General features: G+C 37.6%; 3 protein-coding genes across 3 annotated transcripts; all 3 read right to left on the bottom strand.

The window, feature by feature from the left end:
- Positions 1 to 5,341: 5,341 nt before the first annotated feature.
- On the bottom strand, positions 5,342 to 10,623 carry MELLADRAFT_108548 (uncharacterized protein; the record flags this gene model as incomplete). The annotated part of the gene is made up of 12 exons (XM_007412318.1): positions 5,342 to 5,469; positions 5,560 to 5,638; positions 5,730 to 5,808; positions 5,885 to 6,012; positions 6,111 to 6,166; positions 6,241 to 6,260; positions 6,346 to 6,398; positions 6,476 to 6,485; positions 6,579 to 6,727; positions 6,800 to 8,320; positions 8,999 to 9,490; positions 9,580 to 10,623. The coding sequence occupies 12 exons, from the start codon at positions 10,621 to 10,623 to the stop codon at positions 5,342 to 5,344; spliced, it is 3,759 nt and encodes a 1,252-aa protein (XP_007412380.1).
- Positions 10,624 to 14,487: 3,864 nt separating this feature from the next.
- MELLADRAFT_108547 (uncharacterized protein) lies at positions 14,488 to 15,012 on the bottom strand (the record flags this gene model as incomplete). The annotated part of the gene is made up of 2 exons (XM_007412317.1): positions 14,488 to 14,892; positions 14,992 to 15,012. 2 exons carry the CDS (start codon positions 15,010 to 15,012, stop codon positions 14,488 to 14,490), a joined length of 426 nt encoding a protein of 141 aa, XP_007412379.1.
- A 2,680-nt stretch (positions 15,013 to 17,692) lies between these two features.
- Positions 17,693 to 18,960, bottom strand: MELLADRAFT_89458 (uncharacterized protein; the record flags this gene model as incomplete). Its single annotated transcript, XM_007412316.1, has 2 exons — positions 17,693 to 18,465; positions 18,525 to 18,960. 2 exons carry the CDS (start codon positions 18,958 to 18,960, stop codon positions 17,693 to 17,695), a joined length of 1,209 nt encoding a protein of 402 aa, XP_007412378.1.
- Positions 18,961 to 21,708: the final 2,748 nt, after the last annotated feature.

Raw genomic sequence — 21,708 nt, 5'->3', positions numbered from 1 at the left:
TGGTGTTCATCACTTGATAATATTTTCATTATCTTGATTGTATTTTCGTTTTCTTGATAGCTTAAGGCTATTGTGTCAAAGAACTCGTCTGATAGTTCGCACAGGCTAATGCCCATCACGGGTATGTCTCTTTCTACGCTTTCGTCTTCCCAAGCTGGATTATCGCTGGTGTTTGGTAGGGCCATCCTACTAAGAGCATCCGCGTTACTGTGAAGATTACCTGGTCTATGCGTGATGGTCATATAAGATTTGTATTCTTGTATTGCCATCTGCCAGCGTAACATATGTCTAGTCGGAGTTTTTGTGTTCATGAGTGATTTTATTGCTTGGCAGTCTGTTATGACTTCAAAGTATATCCCGTCTAGGTAATAATGTAGTTTATATAATGCCCATACTAAAGCTAGGCATTCTAATTGTGGGGCGCCATATTTCTTCTCGCTTTCTTTAAGTTGCCTTGATATGAAGCAAACTGGTCCATTGACTAGTTTGCCATTTATGATCTGTTTCTGGTGTAAGGCGGCTCCTAGACCCATAAAGCTTGCATCAACGTAAAGTATGAAAGGTTTTTCGAAATTTGGCTGTAGTAGGCATGGTGCGCTCGTAAGTAATTTCTTTACATTTTCCCATGCCAAAGCTCGTTCTTTCGTGATTGAGAATTCTACACCTTTTTTAAGGAGGTAATATAGTGGAGCTGTAATTTTGGAATATGCTTCTAAGTACATTCTATGATAGCTGGAGAATCCTAAAAAACTTTGAATCTCTTTAACTGTTTGAGGCAAAGGTTTATGCAAAATAGCTGCAACTTTGTTTTGGTCAATTGCTAATGTCAAACCTGAGACTATGTGTCCAAGCGCTTTGACTTCATCGTAGCCGAATTTACATTTTTCTAACGAGATGGTAGCTCCTAAAGCTTGTAATTTTTGTAAGATGGATGTAATGCAGTCAATATGCTCTTCCCATGTTTCGTGAAAAATGATTATGTCGTCAATGTACACAATGACTTGTCCTTGTCTAAGTTCGTCGTGGAACTCAGTATCCATCATTCGTTGGAAGAATGATGGTGCGTTTTTTATTCCAAACGGCATTCTTTGATACTCGAATATCCCTAGGTGTGATATGATTCGAAGGAATTTTTTGCTATTTTGGCTAATTTTGTTTTGATGGAATCCTTTCATAAGGTCCATTGTTGTTATAAATCTTGCTTTTCCCAGGTTTGTTATTACTTGCTCAATCCTGGGCATTGGATATCTATCCGGTATTGTGTATGCGTTCAAGGCCCTAAAGTCGCCACAAACTCTCGACTTCCCCCCATGCCAAGCTACTACGCATGGAGTAGTAATATCTACCTCTTCATTACTTCCTACTTTGCGAAGAATACCCAGGTTTACCAATTCTTTCGTATGTTTTTCAAGTTCTAAACGGTTTCGTGGGCTAGCTGGATAGGCCGGCTTTCTTAAAATAGGAGGCCATGGCGCATCAACTGTAAGTTTGATCTCTACCTCATACTTATCAATGGTCCCAATTTTAACTGCTCCTAGTCCGAAAGTGTTTGAAAAGGTACTTACTAAGTTGTGTATCCTTTCTTCTTGTTCGATGCTTAGTTTCGAACATGTACTTATTTTGCTCTTGATTTCGTGCGAAAGAGGGGTATGTTTCATATTTATATCCATGATAACGTTGGCTGTTCTTAGCGCGAATTTCTTTCGTTTGTTGTCATTACCTATCGTGAAGTACTTTTCTCGCGTGTGTATAATGTCTATACCATAGAGTGACAGGAAATCATCTCCTAAAATGAAATATTTAGGTGTTGCGTTTTTCATTACTACGAATTCTGCTATTATTCTAGTAGAACCTTCTGTGTGAGGGAAGACTACAGGGATTTCAATTACCCCTAGTGGTGTAAGTGTCGTACCACATCCCCTAAAGGTAGTGTTACTTTTTGGTAGGGCTGTCTCTTGCCAGTTTGGTAGTATAGTTTCTAGAAATGTTTCTCCTACTGCTGAGCAGGAAGCTCCGCTATCAAGCAGTAGTTTAACTTCCTTGTTTGCTATTAAAACTGTTGTGAGACTGTGAGACCCGGTCATGTGTGCTCTTCCCACCTTTGGTCTGGTTTTCATTTGTTCACCTCCAACAAATTTGAATCGCATTGTGGCATGCGCGCTCAGGTCGCGTTTTGAGATGCGATTTCAGATCGCATATGTGACATGCGATGAAGAGCCTGTGCGATGTGAGATCGCACAGGTTTCATGCGATCCAACTTGTGAAATCGCATCCTTTTGTGCGATTTGACTCAGATGCGATTTAAGATCGCATCAACTCAGCCCGATCTAATCCTCAAGCGAATCAATATCGCATCGGCTCAATGTGACTGAACCGCTCAGGCGATTCAAGATCGCATCAATCAAATGCGACTCAAATGCGCAGGCGATTCAACCCATGGAATCGCACCAAAAAAATCCGAACAAATTGTTTCATCGCTCCACTTAGATGTGATCCAACCTCGCCTCGTTTCATGCGATTCTACCCCAGATGTATTATCGCATCCTCCCATCCGATTCAATCCCACTTGCTTTTCATGTAGGAATTGCAGAATTTTTTTGAAAATTAAGCAAAAAAAACTTGAAACACCCTAAACCACCCAAGAAATAGCAAAAAGTGATAGATATCTGAGGACTTGATTTGTTCAGATAACAAATAATAAATGTGAACTTCACAAAAAGTTCACAATGAAATGTGAATTTTAGATGAAGTTCACAAAAAAATGTGAACTTCAGAAAAGGTTCACAAAAAGGGGTGAACTTCAGAAAAGGTTTACAAGAAAATGTGAACTTTGTATGAAGTTCACAAAAACATTACAATTTTCTGTGGACTTTTTCTGAAGTTCACATCTCATTGTAAACCTTCATTGTGAACTTTGAAAACAGTTCACAGTAAAATGTGAACCTTGGATGGACTTCACGAAAAAATGTGAACTTTGGATGCAGTTCAAATGTCATTGTAAACTTTTGATTGTGAACTTTTTTCACAGTGCACAAAAGAATGTAAACTCCATAAACAGTTCAAAATGGTTTATCAAAATTTTGTTTACATTTTGAAAAAGGTTTATTGATTTCATTAAATCTAAATGACACATATTTTATGTAGACACAAATTGGGTTAGCGTAGAACTACGGAAAAAACACCAACTTTCTAAACCACCTAAGAAACAGCAAAATGCAATAGAAATCTGAGGACTTCATTTGTTCAGATAACAAACCATAAATGTGAACTTCACGAAAAGTTCACAATAAAATGTGAACTTTAGATGAAGTTCACAATGTAATGTGAACTTTAGATGAAGTTCACAATGTAATGTGAACTTTAGATGAAGTTCACAATGTAATGTGAACTTTAGATGAAGTTCACAAAAGGATTCCAATTTTCTGTGACATTTTTATGAAATTCACATGTCATTGTAAACTTCTCTTGTGAACTTTGAAAAAGTTCAATAAAATTTGAACTTTGGATGAAGTTCACAAAGAAATTGCAATTTTCTGTAAACTTTTTATGAGGTCACTGTAAACTTCCACTTGGAACTGTTTATGGACTTCGCATTCTTTTGTGCACTTTGAAAAAAGTTCACAATAAAATGTTCACCTTAGCAAAGTTTTGTTTAATCCTTTTCAAAAAGGTTCATTGATTTCAATAAATTATGCATATTTTATGTATACCACAAAACTGTTGTAGTGTATAACCACGTAAAAAAGCCAACTTTAAACCACCCAAGAAATGGCAAAAAGCAATAGAAATCTGAGGACATGATTTGGTCATATACAAATAATGAATGTGAACTTCATAAAAAGTTCACAATGAAATGTGAACTTTAGATGAAGTTTACAAAAATGTGAACTTCACAAAAGGTTCATGATGAAATGTGAACTTTAGATGGACTTCACAAAGAAATGTTTCTAATACAAATTGTACGTATATTTCATGTATGATACAAATTGTACACATATTTTTTTCATGTGTAATACAAATTGTACGCATATTTTATGTATAATACAAATTGTATGCGTATTGTATGTATAATACAAATTGTATGCGTATTTTATATAATTGGGGGGCTCAGGTCAAAATTTTTCACTACTTTTATCGTAAAAAACTTTACCCAATTGCGTGAAATTAACGCAAAATCTTACGCAATTGGGAAAAGTTATACGACATCCCAATTTTTTTTACGCAAATTTGCGTAAATTTACTGCTCAGAAGGAGATCTAAAACAAAATTCTTACGGTCCTTTTTTACAAATTGGGAAAAGTTTTTACAGCAAGGTACCGTAAAAAACTTTCCCCAATTTTTTACAAAAAGGCCGCAAAAATTTTGACTTGAGCCCCCTTATTACAAATTTTTGTAGCATACAAGTATGTAAAGACAAAATTAAATGAGATGAAGCTCACAATATAATGTGAACTTCAGTCTCAGATGAAGTTCACAAAAATATCTGAACTTTAGATGAAGTTCACAATTGAATGTGAACTTTAGATGAAGTTCACAATTAAATGTGAACTTCACCACAATTTCACAATACAATGTGAAGTATAAATGCAGTTTACATAAATATGTGAACTTCAGGAAAGGTTCACAATATAATGTGAAATTGATCACAATTTTGCGCACATTTTCCAAGAGGTGTATGGATTTTGATGAATTACGCATATGTTATGTATAACTCAAAGTGGTGTAGGATATAAGTACATAAAAAGCCAGAATTCAACTACGGTAAACCAGCCAAGAAATAGCAGAAAGAAATAGAAGTCTGGGGGGTTGATTTTCCCAAAGCAAATGCAAACTTCTGACAAGTTCACGATAAAATGTGAACTTCAGATGAAACTTCATCAAAACTTTATTCACATTTTCAAAAAGGTGTAGCAATCCATAAACTACTTATACATAAAATATGCGTATACGCATATTTTATGTAGAAAAAAAGTTGTTGTAGGGTAATATCAGGTTAGGTGTAGCTCCTCAGCAGCCAAATCAAAGCTCTCAGAATTTGCATCATCACAGTGCATAACAAATTTTACTGAAGAGGTTGTGATAAAAAAACAAATGGCGGCACAGCCTTTCACATTTCCCCTGTCTCTCCTATCTTGAGAAAAACCATTTTCAAAAATAGAAATTGAAGCCTTGTTATTGGCCAGCCTTTTGCACTTTCAAAACTCAAACCCTTCTATATTTATCCCTAAAGATTCAAAAGCACTGAAAATTTACAAAAATGAGCAGCAAAGATACAAAGTAAACACAAATGCCCATCCTAAATCTTTAAAAAAAATGACTGGAAAAGAAACACCAAGACTGACTAAAGAAGCATTTGTTCCATTTGCAAAACATCGCCTTTCCAAGGTTTGGGTTGTTCACGCAATTGTTCCCTAAACTCTTCTTTAAGCTTCATACATTTCTCAATTGATATGGGTGAAACAAAGTCGGCTGAACATTCCCCAAGCAAAAGATTTGAGTAATGTGAATAATAACCAAATAATTCAAGCTCTTTTATCTCAAAGATTGAGCACAGCTTACCAGCTACCTTGATACAATTTGCTAGATTACAAACTTGATGTGCTGTGTACGCAGGTATGAAAACTGCTTCTCCAGGTTTCTATATCATTTATACAATGCAAAGAAGTCATTGGTCAAAAAAAAAAGAATCTATTAATTTCCAACACCAAGAAAAAGAAACAATCACAGACCTGTCTAATCTCATAGCCTTTCACCCCATATTCTTTGCGCAGTTTTTCTCTCTTCTCAACGTCAATGTAAGTTCTTGTCCTATAGTTAATTTATCCAAGAAGCAGATCAAATCAGAATCAATCACCATCATAAAAGATATGATGAACAAACATACACATGAATTGGATCATCATATCCACTCTTAACCTCTTCAACGGAGATCCCTAATTGTTGAGCATGATGTTCATAGAGAAATTTACGCACTTTCTCCGCATCATTAGCATGATATAGATGCCATAAAGACTGGGGATCCAATAAAAAATCACTTCAGTGTTTTGCTATATTGTTGTGAGTCGCAAATTGAGATCTCAATCTAAAGAATATCAGGAATGTTTACTCACACAACCTTTGATTCCTTCCTGATTACATCTGGCATACGTTTGGATATTGACTGCATCTACAACAAAAAATATCATGAATTGATCTTATATATTAGGGACCCGGAATCTGATCAATAAAAGTTGGCTCAACCTGACATGTCCATATGGAGACTTCAAAGCAAACAATCCCAGATAAAAGGTTAGTATGGATAGCAAAGAGAAAGGGATTAATCTTGATTTAGATCAAACTACAAACCCAGTTGATCCAGATGATCCACTTTGATCTGAAGTTTGCATAGCAATGTACATCTATATACTCCATCACTCAAAGCAGTCAACACAAAGCCAACATGCAAAAGAAAACAGAGATTCAAAACGGAACTCACCTTTGGTCCACTATGCCAGAACAAACAAAAGCATCAGTAAGAAAGAAACAGGATGATTGATTGTCGTATTGAAACACAGATTATCCAAAAAGGGATTACTTACATATCTGGTATGTTTGCATTCATAGGAAAATGCGCTGTGAGATTCTTCAATCCATCTCGCCTAGTGCTCTCTCCCATGGGTACTGCTTTTTGGAAATCTTCAAATAATTCACGGAACTTCAGATTCATGTCTATCTCGGGTGGCCAATCCTATAGCAACAATTAGACACATGCAAATTCAGAAAAATGTATCTCTAAGTGAGCAAAAGAATACAGACAAACCCTTAGTTTCCAAGCTTTTGCATCACGGAAATTTGATCCTTTGAATCTCTCAAAAAAGTCTCCAACATTCGTCTTGATGGTGTCACCATGCGGTGAGTTGGAGTCCAACATGCTACACTGTTCCTCTCCATAAGTTGTGCTCAGATATTCAGGATCCCAAGGTAATTGCATTCGATCTTGAACCCCAGTCACCACTAGAGGAACCCCGGATGACCAAATCTGATCAAACATCATGTGATTAGATTCAAGTGTGTTAACGTCTACTTTATAATAAGGATCACTTTCTGAATCCGGTGGATGATGAAGGAAGTCATCAATAGGGAAAGGTGAAGGTGGAGGTGTGGTATTGATTGAGTCTTGTCGAAAGACCTCATCGATCTCTTCTAAGTATTTCAAGATTTCTTCCCGAGCTAGATGCGATACTTTGAAGTATGAAGAAGTGTCATGTTGAGATCCAAACGCTTTCACACAACGACCAGTCCGTTTGATCCAAGAAGAATGAAAATTGTGTCCAGCTGCACTGTTTTGATTGTCCTTTTCTTTGCCATGTTCATTAGACAGTGTTTGAAATATGTCGAAGCACATCACACATGCTTCCTTCCCACACCTTTCACACATCCAAGCTACTCCAATCAACGTCGTCGCACAATAATCACATTGAGTTGATACATCAATCCTTCTACCAATAAAAATGACACTTTGACTTTTTTGAAATTCGATCAACTCTCTTTGCAAGACAGGTTTCAATGCTTTTCCGACGGTTCTCCTTAGATTAATTAATTCATTCATATGTGAACTTAATTCATTGAATATCATAAATTCAGCTTTACGATAAGAAGTTTGAAGGGCTGTTTGATTAATAGACTCGAAGATTGGTCCTCCTACTAAATTAGCTGTATGTTTCTCATAGATCCATGATCGAATATAAATAAATGCGCAAATAAATCCCCCTTTTCTACTGACACAAGATGAACATCTATATTTATTCAATCCTGACGGTAATGATGCACAATTCCTACTCTGTATTTGATATTCAAATTGTGGCAATAGAGTTCCATCAGAATCTGACAATTCATCAAAACTAAGTAATACGATTTGTGGATTTTTTTTAGACTTTTTCATTAATTCATTCTCTAATTTTGGAACTAATAGGTTGGCGTTGTGAATGGATGAATTGTTGGCGTTTGGTAAATTAAGAATCAATTTTCGTTTTTTTTTGACGGTTTGTTGTTCCATGTCTAAAGGTTGAGTAAGTGATGTGGATGGAGATGAATGGACTGGAACTGAGATATTGGTGTTGTCAATGGATGTATTGTCGGGGTTTGGTAATCTAAGAATCAGTTTTTGTTTTTTTTTGATGGGTTGCTGAATTTCTGAATTTTGAGTCACTGATATTGATGGAGACAAACGGTCTTGTTTGTTGAAAGACTCTTCATCCTCGCTTGCGCCGCTGATGGATATGGTGAGTGGATTTTCAGAAAGCAGTTCCTCCTGTTTCTTCGATCTGGCTTCTCTGAGGGCCTTGGATATTCGTAAGAAAATTTGTGTGTTTGAAGAATACATGTCCTTCCATCCGTCTGCGCTGGGATCGTGTAAATGAGGCCATTCATGGTTGAGGATCGGTATAGGAAGTGTAGACGTGAAAGTGAGATCGAGGGGGACGTAATGTGTTTTGTCATTCACATGAGCAATGACAATCGGTCGTATATCAGAAGGGGGAGGTGAAAAGAATGGGAATGTGTGCATGGTTGCAGCGTTGTATTGAGTATAGAAGATGACAGGCTGGTTGTATGTGTTGGCAATGAGCGGCATGCCACCTGGCATCGGGTACCAAAGGTCTCGGCCTGCTGAGCTGTCTGGGTTTTGAAGTATTGCGAGTAATTTTTGTATATCATAGTTGATACACAAATCTGGAATGTACTTCTCGTACCAATCGTATCGCAGACGAACTTCCAATTCCATCTCACTACGAATAATGGTTGCTTCTTCTGGTGAACGACCAAGGCAGACAGCGATGGACGCAAAAGCGCAAAGACCTTCGCCTGGTACTTCGGTGACATTTCTTAAGAAAGGGTGCAGGTAAGCGGGAATATCATCGATGTAAGGTAAAGGCTGGAATAAACGTAAAAGTAGATTGCACAAAAATAAAAGTGCATGACTTCAGCATTGAAATGAGCTGAGGAGGAGGGTTTGACTCACGGCAGAAGGACATTGTTTGGGTTTGATGCCTTGGGAATCGGATTGTAGGCTGAGTTGGCTGGCCTTACCACTTGTAATCCGAGCAGATGATTGAGTAAGAGTGACCAAAGGGGCTTGTCTTGTCTTGCGCTTTTTTGATGGGGATTTGACAACAGAGGCAGGTGAGTTTGGATCCTTTTGTGATTCTTGAATGGTTTCTAATTGAGCTTCAATGTTCTTTTGTTTTGGTGGCTGAACCTGAGCAATCTGGAGAATCCGTGTGGATTTTTCATCTTGAGGTTGTTCAATTCGCAACTCGGTTTGGGTGGTTTTGTGCATCTGTGGAATGGATGGAAAGCTTTCATTCGGAGTCTCGAATTTATCTTCTTCAAATTCGAATGGCGGAGGAGTTGAGAAAGGAGGTCGGTCTGATCCATCCTTGATGTGAAGATCGAGTCCTATTGGCGGAGAGGGGGTTGGCATTTCAGTTCTTATCGGTGCTGGACTTGTGAGCTGTGTAGGATCAGGAAGTAGGAGGAGATCAATTGATTGTCAATTTTCATATGAGATTGTTATCAATGGAATGTATTTAAAATACTTACCTTTGGGAATGGCAAAGTTGGATTAGTTATCGTATTACTGATTTTTGATGATGGTGCTAACATCGGAGAGAGTGTGACTTCGGACTCGCAAGGCTTTGACTCAGTTGATTTGACTTGAGTGGAATCGGAAGACTCAGTTGGTTTGGAAGACTGATGGTCTTGATTGATCTTTAAGTTACGAAGATTTTCTTGAGCTTTGACAGAGGTTGTTTGCTCAGGAGTCTCACATGGATTTTTCTCAGCTCTCTTGTCAGGTCGAGGCTGATGATTGGGTGGATTCGCATGCTTGGAAGTTGATTTTTCTTGTTCTTTGAGTTTGATCTCATGCTTCGGGGTATTTGAATCGCTCTCTTTAGTTTCCATTCCATACTTTGATTTTGTTGATGATTTCATTTTCTCTTCAACTTTGGCTCCATCCTTTGTTACTTCAACTTCTGCCTCTTCTTCTTGCTCTGAGTGAGCCGTCGCACCTTTGGCTAATTCGGCAAGCGTAATTTCACGTTCAAAGCGTTCAAGGAGGGAGGTCTGTGTGGCGTGGTCGAGGTTCTTCATGCGCCTGATGTGATCAGCATATTTTTTAGAGAGAGAAGGAGGTTTAGAAGGTCGTTTAATAACCGAATCGGGTGCAGGCGCTGATTCTTGCGATTTCGACTTGTTCGTTTTTTTTGGCTGATGATAGTGCAGTTCTGTGTTTGAGCGAGGGTGATTATGTTGGGGTTTCTTGATCGTGAAAGTCCAAGAGTCTGATGGAAGTTTTCGATCAGCTCGAGCGTAGAATGGGCAGTCTCCTGGTGAACGCGCATGCCGAGTTGAGCCTTTGTAGCATTTGAACTCGATCCACGAATCAATGGGAAGATACCGGGAATCAAGAACTGAGAGCTTGTACCCATGATCTACTGTGAGTGGATCGATATAATTGTATAAATCTTGAAGGTCTTTGAAGACGGTGCCCATTGGTGGTGACCGTAATAAAGGATTGCCTTCCTCGTCCGTGGGAATATATAAGTTTGAACTAGCTTTGTTAGAATCGGGTATGTTTTTCATTGTAGAAGGGCCAGGTCTGAGAGATCGATTGAGATTTGTGAACTTGAAAAAGCGAGATTGAGTCCCCTACTGAAAAGTTGTGAAGCAGCAAGTTAAAATCGTAGAATTGTGAAGGGGTGATTGCGTAGTCTACTTGTGAATTTTGAGTCGGATAAGATTAATGAATGAGTTGTGAAGTTGTTTTTGATGTGAACGGGTGGAATTGGAGGGGAATGGTGCTGTGTTTTTTTACATACTGAATTTCTTCATGTTTTTACTAGTAAACCTCAGAAAAGATAGCCATCTACATAGTCAAAGCAAAGTGATTGGAGACTGAAGGAAGCATGTTGATCCTTTCTACTTGAGATTTTCCTCTTGTTTTAGAAAAAGCGTAAGGATGCTCTGAACAAACTGGAAATATAAGGTCTCTGATGAGCTTACTGACGATAGCTTTATTTAATGGTGTCAATCAATGAAGTAAGTTCTTTGCTCTCTTGAGCTTCATGACTATGGCAAAGTGAAAGATTACAAGACCAAGAAATTGACTGAGGAAGAAATTGAAAAAAACATGTTTGAATCTCACCACTTACATCTTGGATTGGTGCGACACCAATAAAAACTTCAGAACTCAAAACAAACTCACCAACGCCAATGATCCTAACGAAGTCACTTACAATCATTTTCTCTATTGTAGTTATCTAGTGCTTGGTTATAATAGTGGGATTCAGAAATTTGTGGTTAAATGCAAGGTGAAGAAAGGGGTGAAGATTTGAAATCATGAATTAAGGGGTTCAAAGACCTGAGATTACGTTGATACATCTTGGTTATAATAGTGGGATTCAGAAATTTGTGGTTAAATGCAAGGTGAAGAAAGGGGTGAAGATTTGAAATCATGAATTAAGGGGTTCAAAGACCTGAGATTACGTTGATACATCTTTTTGTTCTTTCTTGTTTGCCCCTCCTGGTCCTTTTCTGTGCTGTGTTCAAGAGGATGAGTGTGTGATTCTGGTTTCTCCTGTTTTTCTGCTGAACCCAAATTTTCATTCACTCAATCACAATCAACTCTCATTTCTCTCTAAAGTTCATCCAGACACATTGAAACCAGTGTAAAGTTTTGGTTTTATATATGCACATAACAAATCCACAGGACAAGAATGCATTCAATATCACATAGGTGTTACAAATGTTGACAAAAGCATGTAAAAGGATTGCAGTTTAAAAGAACAGGGATCTTAACTTATTGTAAATCATGTTTTGCACAATTGAAGACACACTAGCAGTACTCACCTATTTAGCAATGCAACTGCTGGTAGGTCACTTTCTCTCATCCAGGCTTAGTGTACATCAAAGGAGCAGGGCTAAGTGATAATTAAGAACCAAAATAGTGATATGATTTGTGAATTGATCTCAATTTAAAATGATAACTTTTGGAAATGTGTACACCTGCTAACAAGAAGCTGTACACTTTGTATTATACATAAAATATGAACCATTGGAAGTTCACATTTCTTTGTGAACTTTATCTGAAGTTCACAAAAAATTGTGAACCTTTAGCAAAGTTCACAATTTTTTGTGAACTTCCAATGGTTCACATTTCATCGTGAACCTTTTGTGAAGTTCACAATTTGTGTTATGCATGAAATACGCATAATGGACTCCCTACTAAGATTACTGATGAAGGACCAGCTATCAATTTACACATGTTGGATCATGTTCCTCATGATCATACAAGGCAAATTGGCCCTCCCGGTCCCAGCATATTCATGGTGGATTGACCTGCCTACCAGAAGCTGTACCAGATGGACTGGGTTTAAAGCTCCAAGTGGAAATCACGACTGGAGATGCCAGACCAAGTGCATAAGCTTCAGGTAAAAGTGTTTGCTTTATTGGAATACTTGAATGGTGTGAAATATTTCCATCACTTGATAGACATATATCAAGTCTCAAAAGATCACCCAAACTAATTCTCTAATTCAATTACCAATGGCTTAAATTGATTATTTCTGATCTTTCATTCAAACAGGATTGGTTTTTTGTTGACACTATTGAAAATAGTGGAAAAAGGAAGTCAGTTTCTCAATGTGCTAGTGGTTTGAAGAAGTTTGAAGGAATTCACAATACATTACATTCTTGACTTGGTTTGACATTTAATCATTGATTTGATGTTGCTTGATTTTGAAGAACTAAATCCTCTGGGCTAGATATAATTAGGTACTACACCCAAATCAAAAAAGGAGATAAGAAATTGTTCCTTTTAGTGATGCATTTTGTTTACTTGTATAACCTTCATTTGAAATCATAAAAGTTGGTTCAGATACTTCAGATCGTATTCCACATAAAACTGATATATCACCAATTGAAATTGAAGAAGATCCCGTGAGCAGTTGAAATTCAGAAGACATTTTGTGAAAAGAAAACTCAGGAAAGAAGTTACATATGTATGATTTCCCTATTCAAACAAAGATTTCGTCAACCGAACAAACCCTATAAAAGAACCCAAAAGAAAGACGGGAAACTCATAAAAACATTTGCTGATTTTCAGATAAAAGGCTCAAAAGAGTAGTGATCTCAAATTTCTTTCTTTCAATAGATTTCTTTTTCTGAAAACATACACAGTGAACATACAAATGAATTAAAAAAATTTCAAAAAAAAGAGAAAGAAAATAAAGTCCCTGGGTCAACGGATTCACCCAATTTTAACCATCCCCTTCCTCCTCTTCTTTTTTTCTCCTTCTGAAACACTTATATAATTTGGTTTATATAAAAAATAATATATCTATCAAGTTACAAAATCACAATTCACACACACAAATCACAAACACATTCACATTCACATTCACACACACATATAGTTCTTTCAAAAAACAAACAAAACAAACAAACACATATTTAGTTAATGAAAGATCAATGAAAAGGAAAAAACACAAACAAACATATATAATTTTAAGGAAAAAAAGAAATTTTTAAAAGATGAAGACAAAAATGAAAGAAAAAGAAGTTAAAATGAGTTGAGATTTTTGTTTTTTAAAATAGAGTAATAAACATGAAAAAATTGAACTTTCTTGTATTGTTTTTTTCTTCTTTTCTTTGAATTAAACAGCTATATCTCTACAAGTTGGACAAGTAGCACTACCAGTCATAAGCCATTGATCTACACAATTCCTAAAAAAAGAAACCAAAAAATCATTAGTGGGAATGAATTGAAGTTGATCACTTTTCAAAAAAAAGGGTCAAAAAAAATCAAGGTACTCACTTACGAAACAAATGTTTACATTTCAATAATCTTAATGTTTCATCCTCGACATAATCTTCTAAACAAACTAAACAAAATCAAAACGAAATCAATCTCAAATCCCATCTCCAAAAACTAAAAACATGATTAATTTGATAAAAACACTTACTTAAACATTTCTCAATCATATATTCCAATACATCACCATCCCTCAAAACTCATTGAATAATCTCATGTTTAAATTGAACCAAAGTTAAATCAGCATTTTCAATTTCAGTCGCTGTAACGGTCATAGGTTTATGTACTCCAATCAATTATGCTAATCTCATCATCGTTTCATAATCTAATTGATTATTATGTTGTAAATTTTGTCAAGTTTCTGAATCTGTTTCTCCTAATGGTTGATTTCCTTCTGGAATATATTCAGTTGGTGTATTAAAGATTAGATGTCTATGGGTTTTTTTTGTCAAAAGGAACCAAATCAATTTCTCCGTTCAAATTGAAACAAAAGGTTGGATTGAAAGGATCACACTTACAATGGAGGATAAAGTCCTGCTAAAACGAATATTAACCAAGATCTTGGTTCTTGGGGAGGCGATGAGGGTCCTTGCGTGGTTGGTTCACTTGATCTATTCTCTCTAGTTTCCTCTTCTTCAATCTATAGGAGGGGTGGCGTTAGAGATAGTCGTTCCATCTGGATTAATCGAGTTAGGTAATAGAGAAGAAGCAGTTGCAGCTGCAGCAACAGATAAAAGTCGTGAAATCATGGTAGCTTGTTTGATCGACACACTTGATCGATTGCCACTCGGTGTCTGATTGGTCGATTCCTGATTCTGATCATCGGATACCGTGTTAGAGATCACTTGATCTTGGTTTGAAGTTTGAGGACGCTCAGCTTGTTCTGAAGGACAAGGTGGTGGCTTGGGTATTGATTGATCAGGTACGTTCCTAGCAACCACCATCCGTTGTACATATATTCTTCGCGTGGGAACTTGAACTCCAGATGTCGGACGAGCCGTTGTAGCTGTTGGTGTGTCGGAATTCGGTAGAGCTTTGATCTATAGAAAATGAATCAATACAAGTTGGAAGGGTGGATCAATAGATAGAATAGATGAATGCACGTACCTGTTGTGTTGAGGATAGGTCAAGTCCCAGACCTGTTTCCTCATTATGTTCATGTTCTTCATGAACATGTTCCAAAGATGGCGAAGAAGAAAGAGTGTTATTGGTAAGGTGTGGGTTAGATGGAGAGAGAGTAGATCATAAGTGATCAGTAGTAGTAGAATGCGAATGAAGTGAAGTGAGTGTGTTAGGTTAATTTGAAGAGTGAGATGAAAGATCTTCTGTTTGATCTTGAATGAGATGAGAATCAGTTAAGAGTGAAGGTGATGAAGTAGTAGAGCTGTTTTGAATGATATCAGAAGTAGATGGTGAATTAGAATTAGATGATTGAATGGTAGTGATCGTTGAATTGAGAGAAGGAAGTGGAGATTGTAAATCGATGAGAAGTAAGACTTGTGAGTTGGACTTTTTTCGATGATGAGTTTGATCAGGAGTTGAAACAGGCGTATCGAAACAAGGTATAGATGATCGATTAGATGATCGACTAGGGGAGAATGAGTGTCTTAGAAAAGTGTTCCAAGATGGTCTTCTATGATGACGAGGATGACTAGAACTGGTTGGAATCGATGAGGAAGGGGTAACAGATGAAGGGTTAAAAATAATGTCATGGTGCGTTTTTTTATTTTATCTGTTAACCTCCGGTTCCTTCCCAACGTTTCGTATTCATCAGGATTACGAACCACGGAGGCCGTCCGTCGATACAAGGCTTGCCATCGCGAGATGGTGCGCGAGGTGACCGGTGATTTCAGAATGGCTTGAACCTGAGTGATCGTCTTGCCGTCCTTAAGGTGCTGCATGGCTAAGACTTTGACGCTGGCTTCGTACTTGCCGCCTCGCATTCTGGGAACTCTGGCCATTCTGTAAGTACGCAAATCGATCATGTCAGTGTCAATGATGTGATGTGGAGGGGTGAAACGGGTAGTGGGGATAGCTGACCTTTCCAGTTATCGAACCAAGTAGAAAACGTTGGCTTACGTGGTAAGATCGGGTAGGATGGGGTAGAGACGATGCGGGATCGGATTGGAGGTGTGATAGATTCGGTCTGGATGTGATAGGAGGATGTGGATGTTGGGAGGAGAAAGTTTTCGATGTTGCAATCGGAATTGGGTAGGGGATGGGACCAAAGAATACCGATCCACAAATCATCGACATTGCCCCGGGGTTTGTCCTGAACCACTCGTGGTCCTGGGTAGAGCCTGTATTGCCTGTATTGACGTGGCTTGCGATGAAAACAAAAAATAAAAAAACGCACCATGACATTATTTTTGAAAACAGATGTACATAGATAATAAATACATATATGCTACTCTTCTGGTAATTGATCTTTGGTGATAAGTCAAATTTTTGGTGAGGAGACCATTGATTGATATGGTCTGATTTTGTAAATGTGAGAAGTTGTTTGTGGGAATTGTGAGATAACTACGAACTTTTGAGACATTTGAGTGTTTTCGTTTGAGTCAAAAAGTGTCTTACAAAAAGTGTTAAAACAAGTTGGATATGCATCACACTAACCTTAGTACATCCTTTCCTGATCACCGGCAGTTGCCAGCAGCTGTTGATGTACACAGAGGGGGGAAGATTTCCTAGGCGCACTGAAGTACTAAAGGAAAAATTCAACAATAGATATAGGTATAGTTTTGCACTTGATATAGCGTACGCGGGAAGTCGCTGTTCGATTCCCACATGATGCACGTCATATGAAATCAGATACATTCAACTTTAGTAGGTAGAACTTCAGTAAATTTGAATGGGTTAAATGTGGCAGTCGTGTATGATAAATTGAACCAAAAAAAGATAACTCATATCAACTTCGCTTGATTTGATTGGATAAGTGAATCATTTTAACCTTGTCCGTTTGCTTTGAATTAATAGATACTAAACTGTAGTAACATTTAACTTCTGCTATATGTATGTACATTTGATTTTCATCATGAGAAATCTTTCTCAATAAGGTCAGAGAGCCAAAATCAAAACCATGTGATGAGCTAAGGACCTACGTGTTTAGATCGCCTTTATCAAGAGGAAAATGGTATATTGAGCTCATGATGAAGATTATAAAAGGTTCCATAGCAAGGGAGAAGGCTGTGTATAATGTTGTTTGCAAGATGTTCCAAAGAGCTAGAGTCATTCATAAAGTAATATGGACTCCATAAACGGTTCACAACAACATGTCAACTTTGAAAAAATCCACATTTGATATTTGTTTTTGGAAAAATTAAGTCCTTAGAATTTCATTTTGTTTTGCTATTTCTTGGATGGTTCACAATACTTTCCTCAAATATTTGTTTACACTTTTGAAAAGGCATATTGATCTCAATTAAATTGAGCATACATAATTTGTAAATCTCACGTTATTCTGTACTTTGGAAACTACAAGTAGAATCACTTCGGGTGCACTCTCAGATTCAAAGTGAGTTGACCTACAAGTGTTTTTGAAAAACACTATGAGCCAGAGAGTGAGTAAGATGGTTATATCAAGACAAGTCGTGGAATCACTTGTAAAAAACAAAAGCATGATTGAAGGAGAATGAATTTCAATAATGTGGTGTTAGATGTTGTCAAAAAGGAAGACGCTTGGATAAATCGTGTTGTGAGATTTAGAAAAGGATACCGCAAAAATCAACAGCCTGAAGTAAAAGTAGGGAATGTGAGAGGAAGAGAACAAGAAGTCCCGGAATCACATAGAGCTAAAGAAAAGTATGATTGAGAAAAGAGAGAACAAATGCTTCACGCTAATTAGTATTGCTCAAGACTCTTCAGACCGGCCTTGATTTGTGCCTCAATCAAAGGGTCGAGTTTCTTTGCGGTCTTGAGTTCGGTCAATCTTGAGGTAATCTCTTCTGCATAATCTTTTACATGCTGCTTCTTAAAAGTCTCCTTCATCTTATCAGACATACCAGCTGCCTTCTTATTCATACCTTTGATTCGATCGACAATAGTTTTTGAAATCTGAACAGAAGATCCAAAATTGGTTAAGTTGGCATCTTCTGGAGTGACCCGTTCACCAAATACGTTGAGGGTCTGAGAATGTGAGCTATGGTGTAATGTCTTTGTGTTCCAGACTACCACCTTTGGCAAATGACTCAAACGTATCTTTGTATTGTACTTGTCAAGGTGAAAATAAGCGCCTTCAATGTGGAAAGGTGGAGGTGTATCGCTGTCGTTGGGGTAGATTACGTTGCCAGAGTCACGTTCCATCAAACAGAAAAGGCCAATGGCACATCCGGATGCGTCTGGATCTTCATGCAATTCATTAGCAAATTCGTCTCGCGTGATGACCAGATTGGAACCAACGCTAGATTTGGAAGATGTGTTGAGAACCTTTGGCGAAGCCCAAGAGACACCATATTGTTGTCCAAGTTCAAGATTTGCTTTGAATTGGGAAAATACTAGGTTCGCGAAGAGTTTTGAGATGAATTTATCAATAGTAGGGAGAAGTTTCATCCGTTGAATATCTTGCATGATAAGGTGCGGGTCGCTTCGAGTATTTGTATTGAGTACATAGGCACCTGAGATTGATAAATATCAGTCAAGGGTTTTACGAATCAATAATAATCAACAAGCTTACCTGCAGACTTTCCTTTATCGGTGCCACCACGAGAACCAATGGGATACATCTCCCCAGACTTGGCTTGCCCTAAAGCTTCAGCAGCTTTGTTGATCGTACACTTGTTGCGAGCAAGTCCATGGTGGTAGAGCAGTTTTGTTGCCCAATCAAATTGATCTCGGAGATTTTGGTTGTTGTCATTGTTGTGAAGTGTAAAGATGCTGGCGATAAATTCCCCAGTTTCCCCGTCAACGAGGATGACATGACCGTATGAGATGATACGTTCTTTAAGATCAGGGCGATTAGGTAGGACATGAAGAACTTTGGCTGTAGTTGGTGCACCGTGTTGATCTTGAACAATAGAACGTCGAAAATCCGCGTGTAGGTCTTTCTTTTCCTGACGCTTCTCGGCCTGCTTTCGGGCAAGTGATGCGAGTTGAGAAGGATTTTTACCCATCTGGAAAAATCAAAATACCCGATGTTAGCTAGATGGCATTCAAGTTTCAAATGTGAATTGCGATAGACGTATGAAAAAAATCACTGATCGATTCATTTACAAATAGTTGAACAAATCCCTAGAGATACCAAAGTACCAAAGGAAGATATTCAAATAGGTCATAAAAGGAGATAAGGATGTTTGGCTACTTTGGACGATGTCCTAGATGTATGCAAGTACCAAACGAAAAATCTTGGAGCAGTAATGAAGGTCTTGGACATCTGGGATACTTTAAAAATGTCCAAGACGCACTGAAGTACTAGCCAAAAATTTGAGAGGTAGTGATGCAAGGGAACAAGACATAGAAAGAGAGGAAAGTGAGCGGTAAACATCATTTACCTTCTGAGCAATGAAAAGTAATCAAGATATGAGGTGATAAGAAACTTTGAAGAATGCTGTATACTAATCAAATGATGAGCGATTGTGAAATGATCAGAAAAGTGTTAATTTGAAGATGATAAAAGGTAGAAGTGATACCTGGTTGAATCGATCAATGTATCTTTGGATTCAAGGAACGATAAAATGGATGAATGATTAAGTTGTTAATGGCAGAGGCGTATAGAAAAAAAATTGCTGGAGTTACAGTCGATTGAAAACCTCTAGGAAGTTGGATTAAGCAGTAAAGGACCCCTGTTATACCCACTTGATTCAATATCCACTTTGTTTCAAGAGAATCTTCTGTTTGTCCGCAGAAGGCTTTCAAGTCGAAAAAAACGTGATGCGTGCTACATATGAGTTTTCTTTAATTATTGTGAGGTCGCCTGTGGAGAAAAAGACACGGGGAGGCTGATTCAACGTGGAACTACGCACGTGTGTATAAAACGACTGAGGCTGCTAAAGGGATGTTGTTGTCCCCCATTAAGGTGGCTTTGTCGTTATCTTCCGGAAGACGTCCCCTGTGGAGAAAAGGAAACGGGGCGGCTGTCTCAACGTAAAACTACGCGCGTGCGTATAAAACTACATGAGGCTTGGTGATTATCTTCCCAACGACCTCCCCTGCGGGGAAAAGTAAACCGCTGGGTAACTATCTCTGTGCGTACAAAACTACAGAACTTTTTGATGCATTTGAAGGCTTTGGGCTGCTTGAGGATTCTGGTCGATTCTTGCAGACGAAGTTCAAGTATAGCCCGGATGAATCTGTGTTGATGGTGTTCTAATCTTGGCAGGGAAGTGGTCAACAAGTTCAAAAGCCCCGCGTAGTTTCAAGCTGGGTGCTTCACTTGTCCCAATCTTTATAAAATATGGAAAAGAAACTAACAAATTCAAACTATTCACTCCCATGAAGAGTGAATTCGAGATGAAAGTGATTGAAATGGAAATGAATGGTATGTTGAGGGTGTAGATCCATTCAAAAGTCTCTTATGGAATGTGGCAAGAATGTGAGCTTTCAAGATAATTTTATCAGCAAACAAATACCAAATGGGAACTCCACAAATGCTTCACGGTGAAATGTGAAATTCTGAAAAAGTTCACATTAGAATGTGAACTTCTCAAAAAGTTCACAATGAAATGTGAACTCGACAAAAAGTTCACAAGAAAATGTGAACTTCCTAAAAAGTTTGCAATTAAATGTGAACTTCTCAAAAAGTTCACAATTAAATGTGAACTTCTCAAAAAGTTCACAATTAAATATGGACTTCTCAAAAAGTTCACAGCAAAATATGAACTTCAGATGAAGTTCTCACAAAATAGAAGTAGAAGTCTAAGGACATAAATTTTCAGCAAACAAATACTGAATCTGAACTCCACCAAAAGTTCACAATAAAACATAAATTCCTCAAAAAGTTCACAATGAAATGGGAACTCCATAAGATTGCTAAAGAATGTGATCTTCTATGATATCACTAGCTATTTTTGTAAATCAAGCGTGTTCAAACTGATCACAATTTGGTCAGTTTGTCTCTTTCATTCTTGATCCTTTTCATTTCTTGCAAACCAAACCCAATATAAATGTCCTATTTGTAGGAGCTTGAAAAGAATCTATGGCTGGTCACTCATAGTGCTTAACTCCCTCCCTCAGATTGAGTTTGGCTTGGAGATCTATCTCGAGGACAAGTGAAGAATCCTGAATGGAAATGCAAAGTCTTCACTTAATTTCAAATTGCTTGGGTGGTTTATAATGTTTGAGGGGTTCACTTTTTGATTGAAAAATTCCTCTAGTAGATTGGACATTTTGTTTGACTTTTTATTTGTCAGTTGGCAGGTTCAAAAGAAATGTGTACTGTGATAATCTTGGTTCCATTCTTTCTTTGAAACACTGTGGAGTTGAGGTGGCTGAAGGAACAAAATATATCAAGAACCTATCTTTGTTGTGTTGAGCAAAAAATACAACTTCATCACTGAAGTGAGAAGAGATTGATTTTTCCTGTCAGCTGTCCTTCATCCGTTCTGCCATGCCCCCTTTACAGAATTACAAAGGTGTCCTGCTTTATAATACACACATGCTTCACAACAATAAGGGGGCTCAAGTCAAAATATTTGCGACCTTTTCTTGAAAAATTGGGGAAAGTTTTTGACGGTACCGTGCTGTAAAAAGTTTTCCCAATTCGTAAAAAAGGACTGGAAATTTTTTGGTTCAGATCTCCTTCTGAGGAGTAAATTTACGCAAATTTTGCGTAAAAAAATTGGGATGTCGTATAACTTTTACCAATTGTACGCAATTGGGAAAAGTTTTTTGTGATAAAAGTAGTAACATTTTTTGACCTGAGC

This window comes from Melampsora larici-populina, assembly GCF_000204055.1.
Source record: "Melampsora larici-populina 98AG31 unplaced genomic scaffold MELLAscaffold_30, whole genome shotgun sequence".
NCBI classification, from domain to species: domain Eukaryota; kingdom Fungi; phylum Basidiomycota; class Pucciniomycetes; order Pucciniales; family Melampsoraceae; genus Melampsora; species Melampsora laricis-populina.
Note: the sequence above shows the minus strand (reverse complement) of the source record. Positions and strands in the feature narration are given on the sequence as shown.